At 42.1% G+C, this 26,034-nt stretch overlaps 1 protein-coding gene across 1 annotated transcript in view; it reads left to right on the plus strand.

Annotated features, from left to right (window-relative positions):
• Positions 1 to 26,034, plus strand: part of LOC126452440 (methyl farnesoate epoxidase-like) — a 217,144-nt gene that overhangs the window by 91,168 nt on the left and 99,942 nt on the right. The window contains exons 3-4 of the mRNA XM_050091070.1: positions 16,629 to 16,847; positions 23,372 to 23,559. Coding sequence (XP_049947027.1) covers positions 16,629 to 16,847; positions 23,372 to 23,559 — 407 coding nt within the window. The remainder of the gene's footprint in view (positions 1 to 16,628; positions 16,848 to 23,371; positions 23,560 to 26,034) is intronic.

The raw sequence follows: 26,034 nt of genomic DNA on the forward strand, positions 1-26,034 counted from the left end.
ACACACAGCAACAGAACGTACCAGAGTGACTTCAAACACTTTGTTACAGGAAATGTTCAAAATGTCATTCGTTAGCGAGAATACATGCATCCACCCTCCGTCGCATGGAATCCCTGATGCGCTAATGCAGCCCTGGAGAATAGCGTATTGTATCACAGCCGTCCACAATACGAGCACGAAGAGTCTCTACGTTTGGTACCGAGGTTGCGTAGACAAGAGCTTTCAAATGCCCCCATAAATGAAAGTCAAGAGGCTTAAGGTCAGGAGAGCGTGGAAGCCATGGAATTGGTCCGCCTCTACCAATCCATCGGTCACCGAATCTGTTGTTGAGAAGCGTACGAACACTTCGACTGAAATGTGCAGGACCTCCATCGTGCATGAACGACATGTTGTGTCGTACCTGTAAAGGCACATATTCTAGCAGCATTCTAGAGTATCCCGTATGAAATCATGATAAGGTGCTCCATTGAGCGTAGGTGGAAGAACATGGGGTCCAATCAAGACATCACCAACAATGCCTGCCCAAACGTTCACAGAAAATCTGTGTTGATGACGTGATTGCACAATTGCGTGCGGATTCCCGTCAGCCCACACATGTTGATTGTGAAAATTTACAATTTGATCACGTTGGAATGAAGCCTCATCCGTAAAGAGAACATTTGCACTGAAATGAGGACTGACACATTGTTGGATGAACCATTCGCAGAAGTGTACCCGTGGAGGCCAATCAGCTGCTGGTAGTGCCCGCACGCGCTGTACATGGTACGGAAACAACTGGTTCTCCCGTAGCACTCTCCATACAGTGAGGTGGTCAACGTTACCTTGTACAGCAGCAACTTCTCTGACGCTGGCATTAGGGTTATCGTCAACTGCACGAAGAATTGCCTCGTCCATTGCAGGTGTCCTCGTCGTTCTAGGTCTTCCCCAGTCGCAAGTCATAGGCTGGAATGTTACGTGCTCCCTAAGACGCCGATCAATTGCTTCGAACGTCTTCCTGTCGGGACACCTTCGTTCTGGAAATCTGTCGCGATACAAACGTACCGCGCCACGGCTATTGCCCCGTGCTAATCCGTACATCTAATGGGCATCTGCCAACTCCGCATTTGTAAACATTGCACTGACTGCAAAACCACGTTCGTGATGAACACTAACCTGTTGATGCAACGTACTGATGTGCTTGATGCTAGTACTGTAGAGCAATGAGTCGCATGTCAACACAAGCACCGAAGTCAAGATTACCTTCCTTCAATTGGGCCAACTGGCGATGAATCGAGGAAGTACAGTACATACTGATGAAACTAAAATGAGCTCTAACATGGAAATTAATCGTTTCTGTACACATGTCCATATAACATCTTTTCTTTATTTGTGTGTGAGGAATGTTTCCTGAAAGTTTGTCCGTACCTTTTTGTAACACCCTGTATACTGCCAGTCAGTACGATTTGTATTGAGTGTTATATGATGATGAATTCACACCTTAATGACAGAGTAATCCATACTGTATACGGATTAATTCCTATGGTGAGCCCAGGTTATAAAATTTAGTGGTTCTTAACAATCCAGTGTATCTCCCAGTATTCATACTTTAGACCACCTTAAGCTGCATATCATAGATCAGAACGCAAATCTACTTCAATTTAACAATGAGGGAATTATAATACCTCTTCTTCTGAAGCAGCATCGTGAGTATAAAGAATGAATTTAACGCACATAACCGCCAAAAGACCATTGTGCGAAGAAAGCGTAATGTGAAAACACGTGAGAATTAAGAGTTTCTTAAACCGATAGGATTGAAACCTCGCTGTGAGGTCACTCTATATAACAACTCCAGCTGAATATGATGACCGTGTTATTAGTCAGAAATATGTTTCCCACATAGCTTTTGTGTCAGCGACGTTTAATAATAGTAACTAGATATGAATTACTCAACACCAAATTTGTTTAACAATTTTTCGAAGCAAGAGCTTCCTATATTTAGAAGTCGTATTTACACCTAAGAACATTCCAGCAGCAGAAGCGTTGACATTGCACCTTACATATAATGCATTTGACTTTCTGTTACAAGAAATATGAAACGAACTTAATGATGTTAAAATGGACAACAGATCGGCTCTCAAACCTTCTGTCCTTGCATCAACATCAGCTATGAATGGATTACAAAACGCTGAACAGTTCATAGATGGATCGACGGATGGCCTCTTTATAGTGTGTTTCCTGCTAAAAATGTTAATGGGCCTCATTGATTATAGGAAACACATCATTAAGAACATTAAACGGGAGCTGATTCTAGTTCGAAGTGCCACTAGCAATAACTCGTATATTCTACGAGAAGGAGAAGAGCATGAAATTGTGCTGGATAAATTTGTGTGAAAAGTGCTTCATATATCTCTATTAGATGAAGAAAACTTGAAAGTTTTATGTGTACCAAATTCTGGGTTCAGCTGCTAGTTACTTTCCGTTCATTGTAGCTGTTTGAATACCCAGTCCTTCCAGAGTAATAACGCCAAGTGTGGATGACTAAGACATCTGTTCGATTAGAAACGCTTCACTTTATTATTCTAGCACTGCATACAGGCAGGAAGGAATATCTGAAAAAGTGTTACAGCGTATTTGATAACAGTAAACTAATCAGTGATAGATTTTATCTAAACTCCCAGTTTTTTCCCACTCGGAAACTTACAGTTTTGCTGGGACAAAATCGTGTATGGCTTCTTGTACGACACGTAAGCAAAGTTTTACTCATATTACTACAAGTCTGATCATGGTTTTGCATTCAAACTCAGCACACAAAGGTTTATGGATTTATCATCCATAGTTGTAATAAATTGTTCAAAGCAATGTGAGGTGGTGAAGACTGGAAGTTGGATATATATATCGAATTCGAATCACTCCAGAACTTCAGTGCAGGCACCATAGCGTACGCGTTATTGCTACATGGCAGCCTCATAAACTGCTCGTCCCTAATTGGAATTCTCCAATGTATAGTGTAAATGTAGAGTTTACCCACATGTAGAGTGTTTTACAACGACGCCTGGAAGTGCAAACATAATCACAAATGCACAAGGGTTTTATGACGAGTTACAGCAATTGTTGCATTCATCACATTCTCCGACCCAGACAAGTATTAACAAGGTATTCCACAATCGACACTCCCCCAAATCGTTTAGTTCAGTGTCGTGTGCTAAACCTCAGAGAACAGAGGTGTGGTTGGTACGATTTTAAAGTGCGAAACACTGGGATAATGATGAAGTGGTGAGTGGACATGTGGTGTCATGGCTCCGACTAATGATCGTAGATTCAGCATAGCTTATGTCAAAGATGACCTGGTTCCAAGACAGTTATAAAAATGTATCTGTTCACAATTTCAAACCACCCCAATACCCAGACCTCAACTGAAATGTGGACGAGTTTCTGAACGCTGCAAAAAATCATCAATTACTATTTAATTGATTTACCAATAATTAACTGTTTTTTTTTGAAAGCTTTGTATTCATTTGTTCATATTTTTTCACTTCCTCACTTATGGGCTTCAGATGAATATTTAAAACATATTCTGTGTCCTTATAGCCTCCTTGCCTTCTGGGCCAGCAGGCTCAAATTCGCGTGGTTCAGCTGTGTCTGGCCGAGAGCTGGAAGAAACTTGTTGAGTCATCCACATTGCATCACGTATCACAAGCACTGCAACACACGTGTTTGCAACCAGCTCCGCAGTACCACTAAGGATGTCGTCTTACAAGATCATAGGCTCTTTTGAGCTGGTCCTCATTTTCCACATGTGTACTCATGATCACGAAAAGATGAATGACATCATTGTTCTACCAGGATAGCTTTCCCCACACACATGGAAATGCATGATAGCCCTTTGCTGCACTAGAATCGATGACATGCATGTGGAAGAAAACCTAACAGAACATTTGTCAGACGAACTGCACAGGAATTTCCACAAAAATACTCCGCTGGAAGTGATTCCTCGTCACCACACTAACAGGCGAACATGAAAACAGGAGAGTCCTGTTCATGCCTATGAATTATAAAGGACAGGTTTCAGAAATTAGTCCTAGGCAATTTCACAATACCAATTTGTGTGTAGATTTTAAGACTAATGAAATTACTCGCTTGAGATTCAGACACAAGGTCAACAGAAAACCCTTGAAATTAACGGCAGCAGGTGTCTTTAATCTAAAGTATGGAAACTATCCGAAAGTTTATGTAGGTCAGACTGCCAGTACGTTTGAAATACTCTTCAAAGATCGCACTTCAGTTCAGTATAATAAAACAGTATTTGGTAAGAATTTTCTAACACCATAGGATGCTGTTTGAACTAATGATATGCATTTGGAGGTGCTGCAAAGTGAGCTTAAGAGACATTTCCTGAAAATATTTGAAGAAAATAAGATTTTTACACACCATCTCCAACAGCCTAGCAACACATTAAGTCAGCATTACATTTTATTAACAGTGCATTTGTTAGAACATTTGAAAGCGTCTTTCAGTTGCCCATCTCACTACAGAGTTGGTGTGATCAGCAGCCCCACTCACGAAGAAGAGTAGTGGCAGTGCATCATCAGCTCACGCGCTGTCCTAGCCAGCAGGCACACTGGCTTCCACACATACTACAAAGCTGAAACAAATGCAACTAGCCATAACTGTCACACCTTGTACCCTGTAACTTCAGTAGCTGCACATAGTTTCACTTTCATAATTTATTGTTTTACACCTTTTATGGTTTCATACCTTCAATGTACTTTTAATGTATTTTTAATGACGCTTCATGCTGTTCTAGGTCCACTACATAATTCCACTGACGTAATTTTACGATCTTTTTGTCTTCCACTATTTATACTTTCATTTTGTAAGCCTGTACTTTCAATATTACAAAGATAAAATTTTTATACAATTTTATTTTTTATACTTTCAGGTTAAGACCCTGTGGTTTTATACTTTCAGAGTTTCACATTCTAAATATTTTAAGATACTACTCAGATTTCACTACTTTATTTCCAGTTTCGTAACCTACTATTTATCCCCTTTTTACATTTTTTAACATTCATTGCGGTATTTTAAACAAGGTTTCTTTACATAATTGACTTCTCGAAATTTTAGTGTAAAACCCTATTTTCTTAAACCCATAGCGTCCCTGCCACTATCCTTTCCTCCCCTCCCTCACTGCCTTCTTTGCCTGCTCTAAATCCATCTTGCTCCAGTTTATAACTTTACTATTTTATGCCTATTCATTTTACATACACATTGTTCGACACTGTTAGTATTTTAATAAGGATTTTTACATTATTGTATGGTCTATTATTTTAGCATCACCCCTATTGTTAAACTCATGGCATCCCCACCATTCTATCACTGCTTCCTTTTCCCTACCGAGCCAGCGTCACTCCATTGCCTCTTCTATTTCCTCCTCTCCCCTAAGTCCATCATAAACCTATTTAAAACATTCACCACTTTTGCAAAACACTGTACTGTGCTGTGTGGTTCTCAGTAGACAATACGGATAGCTATTACAACTACTTATGTAAATTTATCTGCTGTGGCACTACAGACTGCTACAAAATTTGTCTACTTTCTTAACGATAAACACCTCTGATATCTGAGCCTCAACCATCACTATATCACACCTAACAAAATTCAGTCCATCACTTGTCCTTTTACGTGCTGGTATACCATTCCACCCCAGGATGTCAGTTGCGACGAAAATCTGTTTCCAACCTTCTCTCTTGAGTTTGCGGTCCATGAATCACTGGTCCTTCAAACTTCTACTTAAGTTCGTTATATATAGCTAAATTTTTTCCAGTTTTGAAAAACGTTATTGTAGTCTATCAAATCCCCAGTAAAACGCTTAGTTTCTGTTTCCCATTCTCAGTGCGTTGCTTTGTCACTCTTTCACCAGCAACAATATTCTCGCATTTCACATTTTAATCTGTGAATTTACTACCTTTTTCGTAACATTATCAGAGTTTTGATCGCCAGAGGAACACAGAGTCTGTACCTGCTGTTCCTGCTGCGCTGCTTTGCCACAGTCTTCGCCTTCAATGTCTTTAATCTGGCTATAGACTACTATGTCCGTTAATTCACTGCTTGATTGCTTAGCCACTTTCTCAAGTGTATTTCACTCTGACTTGCAATCCTTCACACCACTACATACCTCATACCCATCGATTCCACTTACTACTGGGTTCTCAACTGAATCGACACAACCGTTAACAAGACCAACATTAGCTAAAATTTGGCCCACTTCTGCTGTAATATCTTTCAACTTATTCTCAATTAGCCACTGCCATTGTCTGCTCCACTCACTGCATCCGACTGGTAGCTGCCCAAAGTCTCGAGCGCAGCACGCCTCTGCATTGTCTCTTTCTTCCTTCTTGCGTTTCTTCCATGTCTGCTTTCCACATGCTTAACTACTACTGCTACACATTAGTACGTACAGAAATGCTGCAAATTCTAAGCTCAGAGCCTCCACACGAAACTACCTATAATGCTTTCAGGCCCTAAACTACAAAATTTCACTTGTGAAATGTTTTGATGTAATTTCTAACTTCCCTATTTTTATTGCTAAAATTGTAGCTGACATTTTATTAGTTGCATCACATTGTGGTGATCATTTTGATATGCTTGGATTTGTCTTACCATTCTTTCTTTAATAATTACAAATCATAAACACATTTAAGAATGACTATCTTTTGTAAGTATTAAACTCTTGCCAGTGTCCAGATTTACTTACTTAAGAACAGACGATCTGCCGGCAACTTTATACTATTGGGGTGAAATCTGCTGAGTACCTGCATTAATCCTCCTGTTCTTTCTGATCATGCAGCCTTGCCATAGGAATTCTCAAATGCCACCCTAGGCCCAAAGCTCCTCCAACCTAACCAACACTTAGATTCAAATCTCAAATGTTTTCGTCAGCCTGTGATTTATCCAACATATGTGTTACGTTATGTATCCAATTTCATCCTTTTTCCGAAAGATATTACAGCCATAAAATCATTAGTAACGTGCAGAATACCAAAAAGGGAGATAAATATTGCTTTACGTACTCGCTTCTGGCTTGTGAGAGAAATTACTCGAGTTGTACAGTGCCTGCGGATACATATGAAACAAGTAACATCTGCAAGCATTATAACTTCAAAAGCACCTCGATCCCCATCGCAGTCCCAGACCTGCCAAAATTCTAGAGGTAGAACTCTAATTATTCGGTACATGCTTACTGTCTGGATGTAAATGAGAAAAAGCAAACCAGTAAACGGGAAGCATAAAGCAGTTGGGCTCCTCTACTTTTCCAAAGTAATCGGTGATTTACTGCTATTCTTCAAAGGTGGGAAGCATCACTACATCTTGACCAAGGGCATGTCTCACTTACTTTCCTCCCGATTGTCGAAACATCATAGGACATTTTTGCTGTGGACGTCTCAATTCTTTTACTGCGAGTATTTAGTAAAACATCTGACTGGCTGCTTGGGCGAGGAAAGTGTGGAAATCTCCATTGAATACAAAAAGTCTTAAAGATCAAGAATGTCCAACATCAGGAACACTATCCCTTTGTTATATACGCTGACTTTGAGTGTTTACTAGTTCCTGTGGCATGCTGTGAATGTGATCCCAAGACCCCTCACACCACTTTCAAAAAACGACACATACCATATGCAGCTGTATATCAAGGTGGACGCTCATATGATACTAGGCCAAGCAAATTTGCATCATACAATAGGGATAATCCTGCAAGATAGTTGCTCTCCAACCTCGAGAAACTTTCGTTGTGTGTTGATATTATTTATGGCAAAAACATTCCAAAGACCAAATCGTGAAAGAATGGCGCCTTATACAAGAAGACAGTTGAATTTTATATTTGTGGCCTGCCATTGGATACAACAGATGAAACGCCACATAGATACCGTTGTCATCTAATGAGAAAGTTCTGCAGTGCAGATAACAGTGCAGGCTACTTGAAGTACCAACTGCCACGACAAAAACAGGTTTTTTCGTAACTTAAGCGGTTGTGATGCTCACTTTGTTGTTGAGAACGTGATTTTGTGTTGAAGGCTGGGCAGGTCAGTGTCATACCTGACAATGAAAAAAATAATACATTTCCATTCTCCAAATAAATCATATCTAGAAGATCACTCTGCTTCCTAGATTCCTTACGAAACAGTCACTCCCCTCTTCAGAAACATTCTGAGACAATAAATCAGGTGGATACGCGTGTCACCAGAGCTGCATACCCCACTGACACAAAATTTCAGCTTTTGATGAAGAAAGAAGTCTTCTGATACAAATACCTGGATTCGATGGAGAGACTCCGCAAAACCATTGCCCAAAATACCCACATTCACTAGGAAACTCACAATAACTATAATAACGGATGCGAAGGATTTGTATGCGAAGAATGTTGGCAGGAATTTAACATTTCTAATTTAAGGGAATATTCTAAATTTTACATGTACAGAGATGTGCGCTTGTTCAGACGTTTTTGAGAAATTTCAGAGTGTATATCTGGGTGGATACACTCTGAATCCTGCCTTCTATTAACCTGCGTCAGGGCTTTCGTGTAATGCCTTGTTGAAAAAGAAACACGTATCAGAATCGACCTGTCGTCAGATTGAAAAATGAGATCCAAGCTGTGGTACTGATGCTGGTAATGAATATGTCCAGGAGGTAGACCTGGAGTATCTCATCAATTTGCATGATCTGCACATGACTGAACACTATGTTTGGAGTGCCTAATCCCACAACATGTTTCTGGCCCCCAAGACACTGCTGTGGAATAAGCAGAGATAAATTCTACACTGCAGAAACCTCCAGAAGTGTCTCAGCTTGGTGATGCAACTTGCTACAACCATCTGTATTATGTCCTTCTACCAGCACTACAGAAACATCCAGAAATGTCTCAATTTTCTAGAATCACCTACGTTATCTCCTTTGACCAGCATGCCTCGTTAAAGAAGTACATTGATGTTAATAACGCCGGCCAGAGTGGCCGATCGGTTCTAGGCGCTGCAGTCTGGAACTGTGCGATTGCTACGGTCGCATGTTCGAATCCTGCCTCGGGCATGGATGTGTGTGATGTCCTTAGGTTAGTTAGATTTAAGTAGTTCTAAGTTCTAGGGGACTGATGACAACAGAAGTTAAGTCCCATAGTGTTCGGAGCCATTTGAACCATTTTTTATGTTAATAACGAACAGAGTGATTATGGGAAACATTTTTATAAATTAGTGAATAATTCAGTCGCGCAATTCATTTAGTTCACTTTTAGGACTTGCGTTATGACGCTAGAGGTTACGTTGCCAGGCCAAATTTTAAGTGGGCCACAATCTTCAATGGAGAACTGGTGACTGTGGAGATGGCTAAGGTTTAAGTAAAGTTACCGAAGCCTATCTATATGGGTAGGTGTATTATGGAACTCTCCGAAAATTTCTGTTCCGACACTGACAATGTTGAGTGTTTATGGAAAAAGTTCAAGGCAATCGTAAAATGCGTTTTAGACAGGTACGTGCCGAGTAAAACTGTGAGGGACGGGAAAAACCCACCGTGGTACAACAACAAAGTTAGGAAACTACTGCGAAAGCAAAGAGAGCTCCACTCCAAGTTTAAACGCAGCCAAAACCTCTCAGACAAACAGAAGCTAAACGATGTCAAAGTTAGCGTAAGGAGGGCTATGCGTGAAGCGTTCATTGAATTCGAAAGTAAAATTCTATGTACCGACTTGACAGAAAATCCTAGGAAGTTCTGGTCTTACGTTAAATCAGTAAGTGGCTCGAAACAGCATATCCAGACACTACGGGATGATGATGGCATTGAAACAGAGGATGACACGCGTAAAGCTGAAATACTAAACACCTTTTTCCAAAGCTGTTTCACAGAGGAAGACCGCACTGCAGTTCCTTCTCTAAATCCTCGCACAAACGAAAAAATGGCTGACATCGAAATAAGTGTCCAAGGAATAGAAAAGCAACTGGAATCACTCAATAGAGGAAAGTCCACTGGACCTGACGGGATACCAATTCGATTCTACACAGAGTACGCGAAAGAACTTGCCCCCCTTCTAACAACCGTGTACCGCAAGTCTCTAGAGGAACGGAGGGTTCCAAATGATTGGAAAAGAGCACAGATAGTCCCAGTCTTCAAGAAGGGTCGTCGAGCAAATGCGCAAAACTATAGACCTATATCTCTTACGTCGATCTCTTGTAGAATTTTAGAACATGTTTTTTGCTCGCGTATCATGTCATTTCTGGAAACCCAGAATCTACTATGTAGGAATCAACATGGATTCCGGAAACAGCGATCGTGTGAGACCCAACTCGCCTTATTTGTTCATGAGACCCAGAAAATATTAGATACAGGCTCCCAGGTAGATGCTATTTTTCTTGACTTCCGGAAGGCGTTCGATACAGTTCCACACTGTCGCCTGATAAACAAAGTAAGAGCCTACGGAATATCAGACCAGCTGTGTGGCTGGATTGAAGAGTTTTTAGCAAACAGAACACAGCATGTTGTTATCAATGGAGAGACGTCTACAGACGTTAAAGTAACCTCTGGCGTGCCACAGGGGAGTGTTATGGGACCATTGCTTTTCACAATATATATAAATGACTTAGTAGATAGTGTCGGAAGTTCCATGCGGCTTTTCGCGGATGATGCTGTAGTATACAGAGAAGTTGCTGCATTAGAAAATTGTAGCGAAATACAGGAAGATCTGCAGCGGATAGGCACTTGGTGCAGGGAGTGGCAACTGACCCTTAACATAGACAAATGTAATGTATTGCGAATACATAGAAAGAAGGATCCTTTATTGTATGATTATATGATAGCGGAACAAACACTGGTAGCAGTTACTTCTGTAAAATATCTGGGAGTATGCGTACGGAACGATTTGAAGTGGAATGATCATATAAAATTAATTGTTGGTAAGGCGGGTACCAGGTTGAGATTCATTGGGAGAGTGCTTAGAAAATGTAGTCCATCAACAAAGGAGGTGGCTTACAAAACACTCGTTCGACCTATACTAGAGTATTGCTCATCAGTGTGGGATCCGTACCAGGTCGGGTTGACGGAGGAGATAGAGAAGATCCAAAGAAGAGCGGCGCGTTTCGTCACTGGGTTATTTGGTAACCGTGATAGCGTTACGGAGATGTTTAATAAACTCAAGTGGCAGACTCTGCAAGAGAGGCGCTCTGCATCGCGGTGTAGCTTGCTCGCCAGGTTTCGAGAGGGTGCGTTTCTGGATGAGGTATCGAATATATTGCTTCCCCCTACTTATACTTCCCGAGGAGATCACGAATGTAAAATTAGAGAGATTAGAGCGCGCACGGAGGCTTTCAGACAGTCGTTCTTCCCGCGAACCATACGCGACTGGAACAGGAAAGGGAGGTAATGACAGTGGCACGTAAAGTGCCCTCCGCCACACACCGTTGGGTGGCTTGCGGAGTATCAATGTAGATGTAGATGTACATGTACAGATTCTAGTACGAGTTTCATAACTTTGCTCGTGTTATCTTATAAGGATCCAGACACTTTCATATCCTAGGCTAAAGGCCATGATTCATATGAAGTAATTAGCTACAATCCTGAGGAATTCGACCTTACTGGACATGCAACTGATATTCCTTAGAGAATAACATCTTAGAAGAATAAAGTTATCTGCCTGATGAAAGATGAGGTGAATGGCTTGCATATCATGGAATTCATGGGGCTCAGATCAGAAATGTACACATACTGTATGGATGCAGGTGTAACCCAAAGATGGCTGTGCAGCGGCCTCTTACAATCAAATGTATTACGAGAGTCTGCAGAGCGGTGTTCTACCTCTGCGTATGGTGCACCAACTGATCTTTCAGCTGCTAGACTATGCTATCGTTAGTCAAATCGCTCAATGAATATGCCCTATATTAACATGTTCATCAGCAAGGCTTTCTTTTACTTATAGACAGTTCAACTGTTGGTATTTTATAAACTGCAGGTGTGTTTTTGTGGTGTTATTGATTGACTGGTTTGAAAATAATAACATAAAATTTTTTTTAGATATATTTATTTACATAGCGACAATTGCACTATATTCCTCCTAATTCTATACACACTTATGGACTGTTTCTGCTGCTGTATCATGAGGAACACCTTCATTTCTTTTCCTGTTGTAGCTCTGATAGTTCTGTAGTGACAACAACACAGACTTAAACACAACGTTATGCACACATCATAATAATAACTGTTTTAGAAGGATGAGTACTTACAGCAATTGCAGCGAGGGTCCTCTAAAGTTATGCAATTCTGTTATATTGTTGTTTTTGGTACTTGTGTGGTGGAGGACTGGACAGACATTTTAAAAAGGGTATACGATTCCAGCATATGCAGAATAACAGTGCACCCAGTCACGTAATGCATCTTCTTGCCATTATTTTGCATTGTATTTATTTGTTGAACAATATTCCTCTTGTCTACAGCCATATGCCCCTCCAGGAACAAGGCATTCCATTACTGATGCACAAATCTGTGAGTATATTTCTCTGATAGATGTTTATAATAAATATACTTGTTAAAGCAAGAGTCCCATCAGCATCAACACATGAGACCTAGGCTTATGTGCAGGAAGCAAAGAAATGACAGCAACTCCTCAGCGTTTTGCATTTACAAATACATTCTGCAATCTCAAACTATGTATTAATAAAGTAATAGAAGGTCTTGCTGGCTGTACAATTTGTACAAAATGAGCAGTGGTTATTATCAAACTAATAATTAAGCTGAGACCACAAGGTCATATGTTTTATTAATCCTGTGTAAGGCACTAGTGGACGGCTCTATGTTTACTCAGTACCACCTTCATGAGAAGTATACTTCTTTCAAACAAACAGATGGAAGAAACAAAATATTACTTAAGGATATGACATTGTCTTTTGACTTGTCATTATTATCTCCCAATGGTTACATCTGTTTTTACGTAGAACAATATGATTAACATTACGTGAATCATGTGGGATGTGAGGTGCAGCAATAAAGTAGTGAGACTGATTTTCTTTGCAAGATGTGACAACCCTTCAGGCTTACGTAGGCACAATATGTTTGACCTTGGTCTATAAGCTGCTTCTAGTCGAAGCGGCACATCAATGCAACTGCTCAGTCGTGAGTTGTGTTGTAATAAGTTAATATATGTTTGTGTCTGTCGTCACGGAAATGGAACCGCATAATTTTGCGCAACGGTATGCCATTGCTTTTTGCGTTAAATTGGGTGAAAACGCGACGACAACTTATAGTAAGCTTCCCGTGGGAGGGCCTCGCAATCCGTGACATGGCGCCTCTAACTTCGCGACCACTCAGGGCGGAACATGCAAGAACATAGGAGGAAGAAAAATTTTAGGGTTTAACGTTCTGTCGACGTAGAGGTTATCAGAGATGGAGCACAAGCTCGGAATGTTTCTAGGATGTGGAAGGAAATTGTTCATGCCCTTTCAAAGTAAGTAGCACTGGATGTCCCTGGAGATGTTTACGGAAATCACGGAAAACATAAATCTAGATGGCCGGAGATGAATTTGAACTGTTGTCCTCCAGAATGCGGTAACCACTGCACCATCTCGCTCGGTGTAAGAACGTAATATATGGAAGTTGGCAATTTATAACAGACAACTTTCAAGATTTACTTTTTATGTCAAAATGAAGATCTCATGTGTAGCAGTTGCTCTAAAAAGTGGACGAGAAAATAGTTTTTCTCCTTTGTGTGGATATGATAGTTATTCATGAGTCACTAAAAGTTCCGTTTCACTCAGATGTTTTCGTTTAATACAACTGACAGAGCTAATTTTTTTTTACATACACTATAATACAAAAAAAGAACAACGCTTGACAAAGGAGTTGTGCAAATTGGTCATAAACTAATATTCATACAGACTGAGATTTTCACTCTGCAGATGAGTGTGCGCTGATATGAAACTTCCTGGCAGATTAAAACTGTGTGCCCGACCAAGACTCGAACTCCCGAGTTCGAGTCTCGATCGGGCACACAGTTTTAATCTGCCAGGAAGTTTCATATTCATACAGTTATAGACCAAAACACAAAATTGTAAACTTTGTCGCCCAGTGGATGAATATGTGACTTTTCAGCGCAATTTCACCGCATACCTGACATGGGTAGTGAACAAGGAACATATCAATATCAGGACATAAAGTTATTGCGAATTTTTTTCCATGTGCTCAGCTGGACAGTAACTATCAGTCACAATCAAATGAATAATATACACAGATATGAGAGTTTGAGACAGGACGAATACGAGGTGCGGCTAGAAAAACACCGGACTAGTACTGGTGAAACAATAAAACGAATGCAATAAGGCTGAAAGTCGCGTGGCCTGTCACGTGACTCTCGCTCCGCCTACTGCTCGAGTTTCATCTGCCTCCTGCACTCAGTCTGCCCGTGGCGTCTGTTTTAAGTAGTTGACGTTTTGTCTGTGCGTCGGAAAATGTTGAGTGTACAGAAAGAACAGCGTGTTAACATCAAATTTTGTTTCAAACTAGGAAAATCTGCAAGTGAAACGTTTGTAATGTTACAACAAGTGTACGGCGATGATTGTTTATCGCGAACACAAGTGTTTGAGTGGTTTAAACGATTTAAAGATGGCCGCGAAGACACCAGTGATGACACTCGCACTGACAGACCATTGTCAGCAAAAACTGATGCAAACATTGAAAAAATCGGTAAACTTGTTAAACAAGATCGCCGTTTAACAATCAGAGCAGTGTCTGAGTTAACAGTTGTTGACAAGGAAAGTGTTAGGCAGATTCTTCATGAAAGTTTCAACATGAACAAAGTGTGTTCAAAAATGGTTCCAAAGTGTCTCACAATTGAACAGAAGGAACGCCGAAGAATTATTTGTTCTGACATCCTGGAAAACATTGAAAGTGATCCCACCTTCTTACAAAATGTTATTACTTGCGATGAATCGTGGTTTTTTACTTACGATCCCGAAACTAAACGCCAATCGATGCATGGGAAAACTCCTGGTTCTCCACGACAAAAAAAAGCACGAATGTCAAAATCGAAATTCAAGGCAATGATGATTGTTTTTTTTTTGACATCAAAGGGATTGTGCACATTGATTGGGTACCAGAGGGACAAACAGCGAATCAGCATTACTACATTAGCGTCCTGGCTACCCTACGTGAGTGAGTACGGAGAAAACGGAACGATTTGTGGAGAAAAAAGTCATGGATCCTTCACCAAGACAATGCCCCAGCTCACAGTGCGTTGTCAGTGAAGACGTTTTTGGCAAAACACAACATTCCCATCTTAGATCATCCACCCTACTCACCTGATTTGGCCCCCTGTGTCTTTTTTCTTTTCCCTAAAGTCAAGTCAGCTTTGAAAGGAACTAGATTTGAGACTGTTGAAGAAGTAAAAGAAAAAGCGACGGAAGTAATGTATGGACTTACCGAAAATGATCTGTAGCATTGCTATGAACAGTGGAAAATTCGTATGGAGCGGTGTAGAGACCGAGGAGGGGAGTACATTGAAGGAGATAACATGAAATTGTAAATAATTGTAAATAAATGTTTTTTCCAGCATCAGTCCGGTTTTTTTCTAGCCGCACCTCGTAGCTGGGTTCAAAGGAGGTGCTTGGAGTAATTGGCGAATCGCCCGACATTGGAATAGGAGCGATATCACTATCTGACGACCTTGGTCGAACACAGTGTCAAGAAGGAAGCGGACAACCTACGGCGAAAACAGAAAGTGTGGACTGAGCAATCGTCAGAGAGGCGCTCACTGCCCTGGATTCATTGTTATCAACAATCCGACATGCAGCTGATACATCAGTGACGACAAGGACAATTAATAGACAGCTTATAGTAAAGGTTCTGAACTAATGGGGCCTCTTGAGCCGACTACCACTGACCTCTGTACTCCAACACACTCGTTTGCAGTGGTGTTGGGCACATTTTCCCTGGAATCTCTCACTGACCGGAGTAGAATTGTTTTCAGTGATCAGTCCTGCTTAGAACTGAACCCGGATGACCAGTGAAGACGTGTCCGAAGCAGCACCGGACAGCTGGGGGATACCAACCTGACTGACGCCTGCCATATGGTCTGACAGCTAGGAATGATGCTCTGGGGTGCCATTTCATTTCATACCATGACCACTTTGATAGTTCTCCTTGACGCCCTTACAGCAGAGAGGTACGTTGACGATATGCCGTGCCCCATTTTGTTACTGTTCGTGGCAAACCACCCTGGGCTTGTATTTCGACAAAATAATGCTCACTCTCACATGGCGAGAGTTTGCACTACTTGTCTCGATGCTTGCCAAACGCTGCCTTGGTTAGCAAGGTTGCTGGATCTCTCATCAATTGAGAACTTCTGGAGCATTGTGGACAGAGGCCTCCAGCAAGCTTGTGATTTTAACTATATAACGCGTAAATTGGACAGAATTTGGCATGATACCTCTCAGGACGATACCAAACGACTCTATCAATCAACGTCAAGCCAAATACTCCCCCGCTATCCGAGCTTGTTCTATGTCTCCAATGTCCTCACACGACTTTATGTCCTATTCTTCTTTCCTTTCTTCATCCGTTTGCCCTGATACAGAATTTCGGGTCCTTCAAACAGTTGCTGATGGATATGTGTGTCGGTTGCTCAGGTGTATCAGTGGTGGACGGCAAGCTGTGGCAGGAGCAACGCGCCTTCGTGATGCGTCAGCTGCGCTCGCTGGGCTTCAGTGGGGCTGCCACGCAGGCTCAGGTGGGGAAGGAGGTGCGTGCCCTGCTGGACGTACTGAGCAACAGCCGTGGAGGGCCAACACAGCTCAATAAGCTGCTGGCGTCCTCCGTGCTGAACGTCATCCTCCAATTCTGTGCTGGTGAGTACACTCGTCCACTCATGTCTTGATAGCTAGTGTCTGCGAGGTGCTACCTAAAAATTTCGAGAACTCCCCCTAATAATCAAAAAACATGCACCACATCTTAATGTCCACTGCCATCTTGAAAGAAGTCTCCACGAGGTGCGTGCATGAAGCAGCAATCATTCTTTCTCCTCCCATCCCTCATGCTGTTTGCATGTAACATCTTCCCTTAATCTCCTCAAAGCATCTTTGCTACTGTCTGACCACATGGAAGAAATTCCTTATGTTCAATTTGATAGACGTTAAAAAAGAAAAAGAAAAAAAAAAAAAAAACAGTAGCATTGACGTGGCGTTGCTGCGAACGTGGCGCGAACTTTTGGGTTGAGGAGAGGACTGTATCTTCCACTGCTGTTTTGTTTCAGCGCCAAGTTTTGCACCTCGCGGGCAAAATTGTAACTAATATTTTTCTGCTGTAAATCGATTTCACATTAACGCAATAGCATATCTACCAAATTTCTCTGTCTTTTGACAATTACAGCTCACACTGGGTCTCTGCGAGTAGCCGCACTTTACTTGTAACCACCTGGTACTTTCGCGATCGTTCCCAGAGTCGAGTATAAATGACGTTGGTCCGGGGGTTGACTCCTGGCCATATTTATTCGCTTAAACCACTCAGTTCTTCTTGCTTGGCTTAAAGCTTCCACACCAAAAGCCTCCTTTAGCATGTGGAGGGTTTCAGTTGCAGTTTTGTGGCGTTTAAAACAAAACTTAAAGCAGATGCTTTGTTCCTGCATGTGAGTCATTTAGAAATTCGCACACAAAGTAGAGTGCCGCCACGTGAAGACTGACGATTGAAAGATATAAATAGAGGCACGTAGCAGCAGGAGTTCGTGCTACTGATTGCTTGGGCGCAGAACTAAAATTTTAGGAAATTTTTGGTTGCACCTCGTAAGTGGTGGTACTTCTTCTCATTTTCACATACCTAATGGAAAATCTTCTCTGTAGAAATTCACACGGATTTCGCAAACAACAATCGTGTGAAACATGTGTCGCTCAGCTCGTCCACGAGACCAAGAACACAGCGGATACTGGTGCCTAAGTTTATGACGTCATTCTTGACTTTTAGGAACTCTTTTGATACTGCTACGTATTGTCTCTGGACAGCATTCGTCTCTTATCAGCATTGTTACTGGGCTCAAGAGTTCTTAGCAAGGTCTTCAAACAAAAAAATAGCTTTGCGCTATGACCGAAGCAAGTGTTGCATGGCCATTGCTGTTCGCAGATAATGCTGTTGTATATAGAGAAGTCCTTCTTTATAAAATTGTAGTGAAATTGTGGAAGACCTGCAAAGGTTGACACTTGGCCCTCAACGTAAATTTTCCGACACGAAACACCGAGTGAAGTAGCACAATTACGGACTCTAAACGTCATGGTAAACCCTCTTGCCACACTGCACAGCATTGAAGCTTGTAGGTACATGACGCACACATTTTTAACTCAAAGGCAAGTATGAATGCAATCGAGATTTTACATGTTTTAGTAAATTATTCTTATTGTTATTATCATTAAGCTTTATATTAGAGTATTTTTTTATATGGTTAGTGAAATGCTAGTGTAAAGCCCGCAAAGGACGTCAATCTCTTTCACCATCTTGGAAAGCACTGCTGTTTGTCTGGGGGATGAGGTTCACAAACGCTGAGACTACATTGACCTGTAGTACAGAGAAACCGCTGTAATGTCATATTAAGCTCTTAGCAGTATTAATAGGCTGTCTTTTTCTGTTCCATAAAGTTATGTTACAACTTTTTCATTATTTTCAGTTTTTGTCTGTGTTCGCTCTCATTTCGCTTACTACCTTTGCATTTTTTTCTTGTTCATAGCTTTCAATCAGATGAAAGTGCATTCCCTTACGAAACACATTGCAACGAAGTACTCCATTTTTGAATACTTCTAATTGATAATACCCTTTTACCTTCAAAAACTTTTGGGCTTCGATTAATGAAATTGTGTGAAGTTCTCTTTCCATTTCCAAAACGAGTTTCATAAAACTTCCAGTTGGCTTCATTAAATATCCTCTTGAAACTGTTCGAAACCAGTTCTTTCCCGTCTCTTGGCTCAATTTCTGCTGATCACCATTTAGACTAGATTAGATTAGTACTTGTGCCATAGATCATGAATACGACACTTCGTAATGATGTGGAACGTGTTAGGTTAATAAAAGGTGTCTATACAAGATATTACATTACACAAAATATTACACGACACTTAATTTTTTTTTTTTTTTTTTTTTAGTTGGGGTTGTAGAAATTACCCACTTACTACATCCAAAAATTCATCTAGTGAGTAGAAAGAGTTGCCATTTATTGTATGACACTTATCCTTCGAGCCAAGAAGCCACATTCAGTGTCAGAATACCACGATAATTAATTAATGAGTAAGTTACAACTCATAAGGCTCGAAACAACATGAGTGTGGTGAAGAGCATAAAAGGAGCACATTTTCAGTATAGGTACAGAAAGCTGGCTTAAGCCAGAGATAAATTCTGCCGAAATTTTTACAAAGGTACAGACGGTGTTTAGAAAGGATAGATTGCATGCAACCGGTGATGGAGTGTTCGTCGCTGTTAGTAGTAGTTTATCCTGTAGTGAAGTAGAAGTGGATAGTTCCAGTGAATTATTATGGGTGGAGGTTACACTAAACAACCGAACTAGGGTAATAATTGGCTCCTTTTACCGACCTCCCGACTCAGCAGCATTAGTGGCAGAACAACTGAGAGAAGATTTGGAATACATTTCACATAAATTTTCTCAGCATGTTATAGTCTTAGGTGGAGATTTCAATTTACCAGATATAGACTGGGACACTCAGATGTTTAGGACGGGTGGTAGGGACAGAGCATCGAGTGACATTATACTGAGTGCACTATCCGAAAATTACCTCGAGCAATTAAACAGAGAACTGACTCGTGGAGATAACATCTTGGACCTACTGATAACAATAAGACCCGAACTTTTCGACTCTGTATGTACAGAACAGGGAATCAGTGATCATAAGGCCGTTGCAGCATCCCTGAATATGGAAGTTAATAGGAATATAAAAAAAGGGAGGAAGGTTTATCTGTTTAGCAAGAGTAATAGAAGGCAGATTTCAGACTACCTAACAGATCAAAGCGAAAATTTCTGTTCCGACACTGACAATGTTGAGTGTTTATGGAAAAAGTTCAAGGCAATCGTAAAATGCGTTTTACACAGGTACGTGCCGAGTAAAACTGTGAGGGACGGGAAAAACCCACCGTGGTACAACAACAAAGTTAGGAAACTACTGCGAAAGCAAAGAGAGCTCCACTCAAAGTTTAAACGCAGCCAAAACCTCTCAGACAAACAGAAGCTAAACGATGTCAACGTTAGCGTAAGGAGGGCTATGCGTGAAGCGTTCAGTGAATTCAAAAGTAAAATTCTATGTACCGACTTGACAGAAAATCCTAGGAAGTTCTGGTCTTACGTTAAATCAGTAAGTGGCTCGAAACAGCACATCCAGACACTACGGGATGATGATGGCATTGAAACAGAGGATGACACGCGTAAAGCTGAAATACTAAACACCTTTTTCCAAAGCTGTTTCACAGAGGAAGACCGCACTGCAGTTCCTTCTCTAAATCCTCGCACAAACGAAAGAATGGCTGACATCGAAATAAGTGTCCAAGGAATAGAAAAGCAACTGGAATCACTCAATAGAGGAAAGTCCACTGGACCTAACGGGATACCAATTCGATTCTACACAGAGTATGCGAAAGAACTTGCCCCCCTTCTAACACCCGTGTACCGCAAGTCTCTAGAGGAACGGAAGGTTACAAATGATTGGAAAAGAGCACAGATAGTCCCAGTCTTCAAGAAGGGTCGTCGAGCAGATGCGCAAAACTATAGACCTATATCTCTGACGTCGATCTCTTGTAGAATTTTAGAACATGTTTTTTGCTCGAGTATCATGTCATTTCTGGAAACCCAGAATCTACTATGTAGGAATCAACATGGATTCCGGAAACAGCGATCGTGTGAGACCCAACTCGCTTTATTTGTTCATGAGACCCAGAAAATATTAGATACAGGCTCCCAGGTAGATGCTATTTTTCTTGACTTCCGGAAGGCGTTCGATACAGTTCCGCGCTGTCGCCTGATAAACAAAGTAAGAGCCTACGGAATATCAGACCAGCTGTGTGGCTGGATTGAAGAGTTTTTAGCAAACAGAACACAGCATGTTGTTATCAATGGAGAGACGTCTACAGACGTTAAAGTAACCTCTGGCGTGCCACAGGGGAGTGTTATGGGACCATTGCTTTTCACAATATACACTCCTGGAAATTGAAATAAGAACACCGTGAATCCATTGTCCCAGGAAGGGGAAACTTTATTGACACATTCCTGGGGTCAGATACATCACATGATCACACTGACAGAACCACAGGCACATAGACACAGGCAACAGAGCATGCACAATGTCGGCACTAGTACAGTGTATATCCACCTTTCGCAGCAATGCAGGCTGCTATTCTCCCATGGAGACGATCGTAGAGATGCTGGATGTAGTCCCGTGGAACGGCTTGCCATGCCATTTCCACCTGGCGCCTCAGTTGGACCAGCGTTCGTGCTGGACATGCAGACCGCGTGAGACGACACTTCATCCAGTCCCAAACATGCTCAATGGGGGACAGATCCGGAGATCTTGCTGGCCAGGGTAGTTGACTTACACCTTCTAGAGCACGTTGGGTGGCACGGGATACGTGCGGACGTGCATTGTCCTGTTGGAACAGCAAGTTCCCTTGCCGGTCTAGGAATGGTAGAACGATGGGTTCGATGACGGTTTGGATGTACCGTGCACTATTCAGTGTCCCCTCGACGATCACCAGTGGTGTACGGCCAGTGTAGGAGATCGCTCCCCACACCATGATGCCGGGTGTTGGCCCTGTGTGCCTCGGTCGTATGCAGTCCTGATTGTGGCGCTCACCTGCACGGCGCCAAACACGCATACGACCATCATTGGCACCAAGGCAGAAGCGACTCTCATCACTGAAGACGACACGTCTCCATTCGTCCCTCCATTCACGCCTGTCGCGACACCACTGGAGGCGGGCTGCACGATGTTGGGGCGTGAGCGGAAGACGGCCTAACGGTGTGCGGGACCGTAGCCCAGCTTCATGGAGACGGTTGCGAATGGTCCTCGCCGATACCCCAGGAGCAACAGTGTCCCTAATTTGCTGGGAAGTGGCGGTGCGGTCCCCTACGGCACTGCGTAGGATCCTACGGTCTTGGCGTGCATCCGTGCGTTGCTGCGGTCCGGTCCCAGGTCGACGGGCACGTGCACCTTCCGCCGACCACTGGCGACAACATTGATGTACTGTGGAGACCTCACGCCCCACGTGTTGAGCAATTCGGCGGTACGTCCACCCGGCCTCCCGCATGCCCACTATACGCCCTCGCTCAAAGTCCGTCAACTGCACATACGGTTCACGTCCACGCTGTCGCGACGTGCTACCAGTGTTAAAGACTGCGATGGAGCTCCGTATGCCACGGCAAACTGGCTGACACTGACGGCGGCGGTGCACAAATGCTGCGCAGCTAGCGCCATTCGACGGCCAACACCACGGTTCCTGTTGTGTCCGCTGTGCCGTGCGTGTGATCATTGCTTGTACAGCCCTCTCGCAGTGTCCGGAGCAAGTATGGTGGGTCTGACACACCGGCGTCAATGTGTTCTTTTTTCCATTTCCAGGAGTGTATATAAATGACCTAGACATAGAAAGAAGGATCCTTTATTGTATGATTATATGATAGCGGAACAAACACTGGTAGCAGTTACTTCTGTAAAATATCTGGGAGTATGCGTGCGGAACGATTTGAAGTGGAATGATCATATAAAATTAATTGTTGGTAAGGCGGGTACCAGGTTGAGATTCATTGGGAGAGTGCTTACAAAATGTAGTGTATCAACAAAGGAGGTGGCTTACAAAACACTCGTTCGATCTATACTTGAGTATTGCTCATCAGTGTGGGATCCGTACCAGATCGGTTTGACGGAGGAGATAGAGAAGATCCAAAGAAGAGCGGCGCGTTTCGTCACAGGGTTATTTGGTAACCGTGATGGCGTTACGGAGATGTTTAATAAACTCAAGTGGCAGACTCTGCAAGAGAGATGCTCTGCATCGCGGTGTAGCTTGCTCGCCAGGTGTCGAGAGGGTGCGTTTCTGGATGAGGTATCGAATATATTGCTTCCCCCTACTTATACCTCCCGAGGAGATCACGAATGTAAAATTAGAGAGATTAGAGCGCGCACGGAGGCTTTCAGACAGTCGTTCTTCCCGCGAACCATACGCGACTGGAACAGGAAAGGGAGGTAATGACAGTGGCACGTAAAGTTACCTCCGCCACACACCGTTGGGTGGCTTGCGGAGTATCAATGTAAATGTAGATGTAGATGGCATGACAATAGTACAATACTGCTGTCAATTCTGAGTACATGGTAGACTAAGGTTTGACTATCGCACTGTGCAGGATACCGCTTCCCACACGGTGACCAGCACCTGCAGACGCTGCTTGACCTCATTCACGCGCGTTCGCGTGCCTTCGACATGGCTGGAGGGAAACTCAGCGCCATGCCATGGTTGCGTTTTATCCAGCCTGAGGCATCGGGTTACAATGCAATCACAAAGTTCAATGAGATGGCGTGCGCCTATTTTTTGGTAAGTACTCTGCTACTCAAGTCTCACTAAGCTTATGTATCTGTATCCACTTTGGGTTTAAGGACAAAAATTTCACAGCCTGGCAGTGAATGACAGTTTTTGAAGTTTAAAAAGGCTATTTTTTCTCTGAAATTGTACCTTCTGAGTATTCCACACATTTCACCGCACAATGTTTTAGTCAGCACGTACACACGCACGCGCGCGCACACACACACACACACACACACACACACACACACACACACACACACACACAAATTAATGTTCAACCCTCACAGGGAACAACAAAGTCCACAAATCCTAACTATGAAATAACGAATGAGAAAGTTACATTTTGAAAAAAAAAAAAATATATATATATATATATATATATATATATATATATATATATATATATATATATAAATGTATATATATACTGGGTGATAGGTAAATATTTTAATATAGTATTCCACAAGTAAAACTAAAGACAAAAGTTCATATAAACACAGGTCCACAGATGTTTAGTTATGGACAAACAAAGATTTTGCCCAAAATTTAGAAACTTTGATAATATCAGTCCATTGCGAATCATGTAATATATATACAGGGTGACCAGTATATTTGAAACGGCAATAAAAACTAAACGAGCAGCGATAGAAATACACCGTTTGTTGCAATATGCTTGGGACAACAGTACATTTTCAGCCGGACAAACTTTCGAAATTACAGTAGTTACAATTATCAACAACAGATGGCGCTGCAAGTGATGTGAAAGATATAGAAGACAACGCAGTCTGTGGGTGCGCCATGCTGTACATCATCTTTCTGCTGTAAGTGTGTGCTGTTCACAACATGCAAGTGTGCTGTAGACAACATGGTTTATTCCTTAGAACAGAGGATTTTTCCGGTGTTGGAATTCCACCGCCTAGAACACAGTGTTGTTGCAACAAGACGAAGTTTTCAACGGAGGTTTAATGTAACTAAAGGACCGAAAAGCGATACAATAAAGGATCTGTTTGCAAAATTTTAACGGACTGGGAACATGACGGATGAACGTGCTGGAAAGGTAGGGCGACCGCGTACGGCAACCACAGAGGGCAACGCGCAGCTAGTGCAGCAGGTGATCCAACAGCGGCCTCGGTTTTCCGTTCGCCGTGTTGCAGCTGCGGTCCAAATGACGCCAACGTCCACGTATCGTCTCATGCGCGAGAGTTTACACCTCTATCCATACAAAATTCAAATGCGGCAACCCCTCAGCGCTGCTACCATTGCTGCACAAGAGACATTCGCTAACGATATAGTGCACAGGATTGATGACGGCGATATGCATGTGGGCAGCATTTGGTTTACTGACGAAGCTTATTTTTACCTGGATGGCTTCGTCAATAAACAGAACTGGCTCATATGGGGAACCGAAAAGCCCCATGTTGCAGTCCCATCGTCCCTGCATCCTCAAAAAGTACTGGTCTGGGCCGCCATTTCTTCCAAAGGAATCATTGGCCCATTTTTCAGATCCGAAACGATTACTACATCACGCTATTTGGACATCCTTCGTGAATTTGTGGCGGTACAAACTGCCTTAGACGACACTTCGAACCCCTCGTGGTTTATGCAAAATGGTGCCCGGCCACATCGCACGGCCTACGTCTTTAATTTCCTGAATGAATATTTCGATGATCGTGTGATTGCTTTGGGCTATCTGAAACATACAGGAGGCGGCGTGGGTTGGCCTCCCTATTCGCCAGACATGAACCCCTGTGACTTCTTTCTGTGGGGACACTTGAAAGACCAGAAACAATTGAACAGCTGAAGCAGTACATCTCATCTGCATGTGAAGCCATTCCGCCAGAAACGTTGTCAAAGGTTTCGGGTAATTTCATTCAGAGACTACGCCATATTATTGCTACGCATGGTGGATATGTGGAAAATATCGTACTATAGAGTTTCCCAGACCGCAGCGCCATCTGTTGTTGAAAATTGTAACTACTGTAATTTCGAAAGTTTGTCTCCCTGAAAATGTACTGTTGTCCCAAGCATATTGCAACTAACGGTGTATTTCTATCGCTGCTCATTTAGTTTTTATTGCCGTTTCAAATATACCGGTCATTTTTGAAACACCCTGTATATATATATATATATATATATATATATATATATATATATATAATATATATATACACTGGGTGGTTCGCAAATATATATCACCTTGAAAATTGGAGGTTACTGATAATTTTCAGTTAGTGTATTCATGTCCATGCAGTTCATATCAAAAGCAATGACAGAGAAATTCCCCATTATAATACCAGAGCTAAAGAACAGTTCTATATAACGAAAGGCACATGGGAACCACACAAAAAATAAACACACCAGATCATTTCACAAATTCTCACTCCTTCATCAGTGTCTGCCTATCACAATTTTTAATACAAAGTGATGTTAACATACTACCAAGCAATAAATTTCGCAATTTAAAATAATTTTTCACATCCTAGC

The sequence above is a fragment of the Schistocerca serialis genome, unplaced genomic scaffold (assembly GCF_023864345.2).
Source record: "Schistocerca serialis cubense isolate TAMUIC-IGC-003099 unplaced genomic scaffold, iqSchSeri2.2 HiC_scaffold_863, whole genome shotgun sequence".
Taxonomy (NCBI): Eukaryota; Metazoa; Arthropoda; class Insecta; order Orthoptera; family Acrididae; genus Schistocerca; species Schistocerca serialis.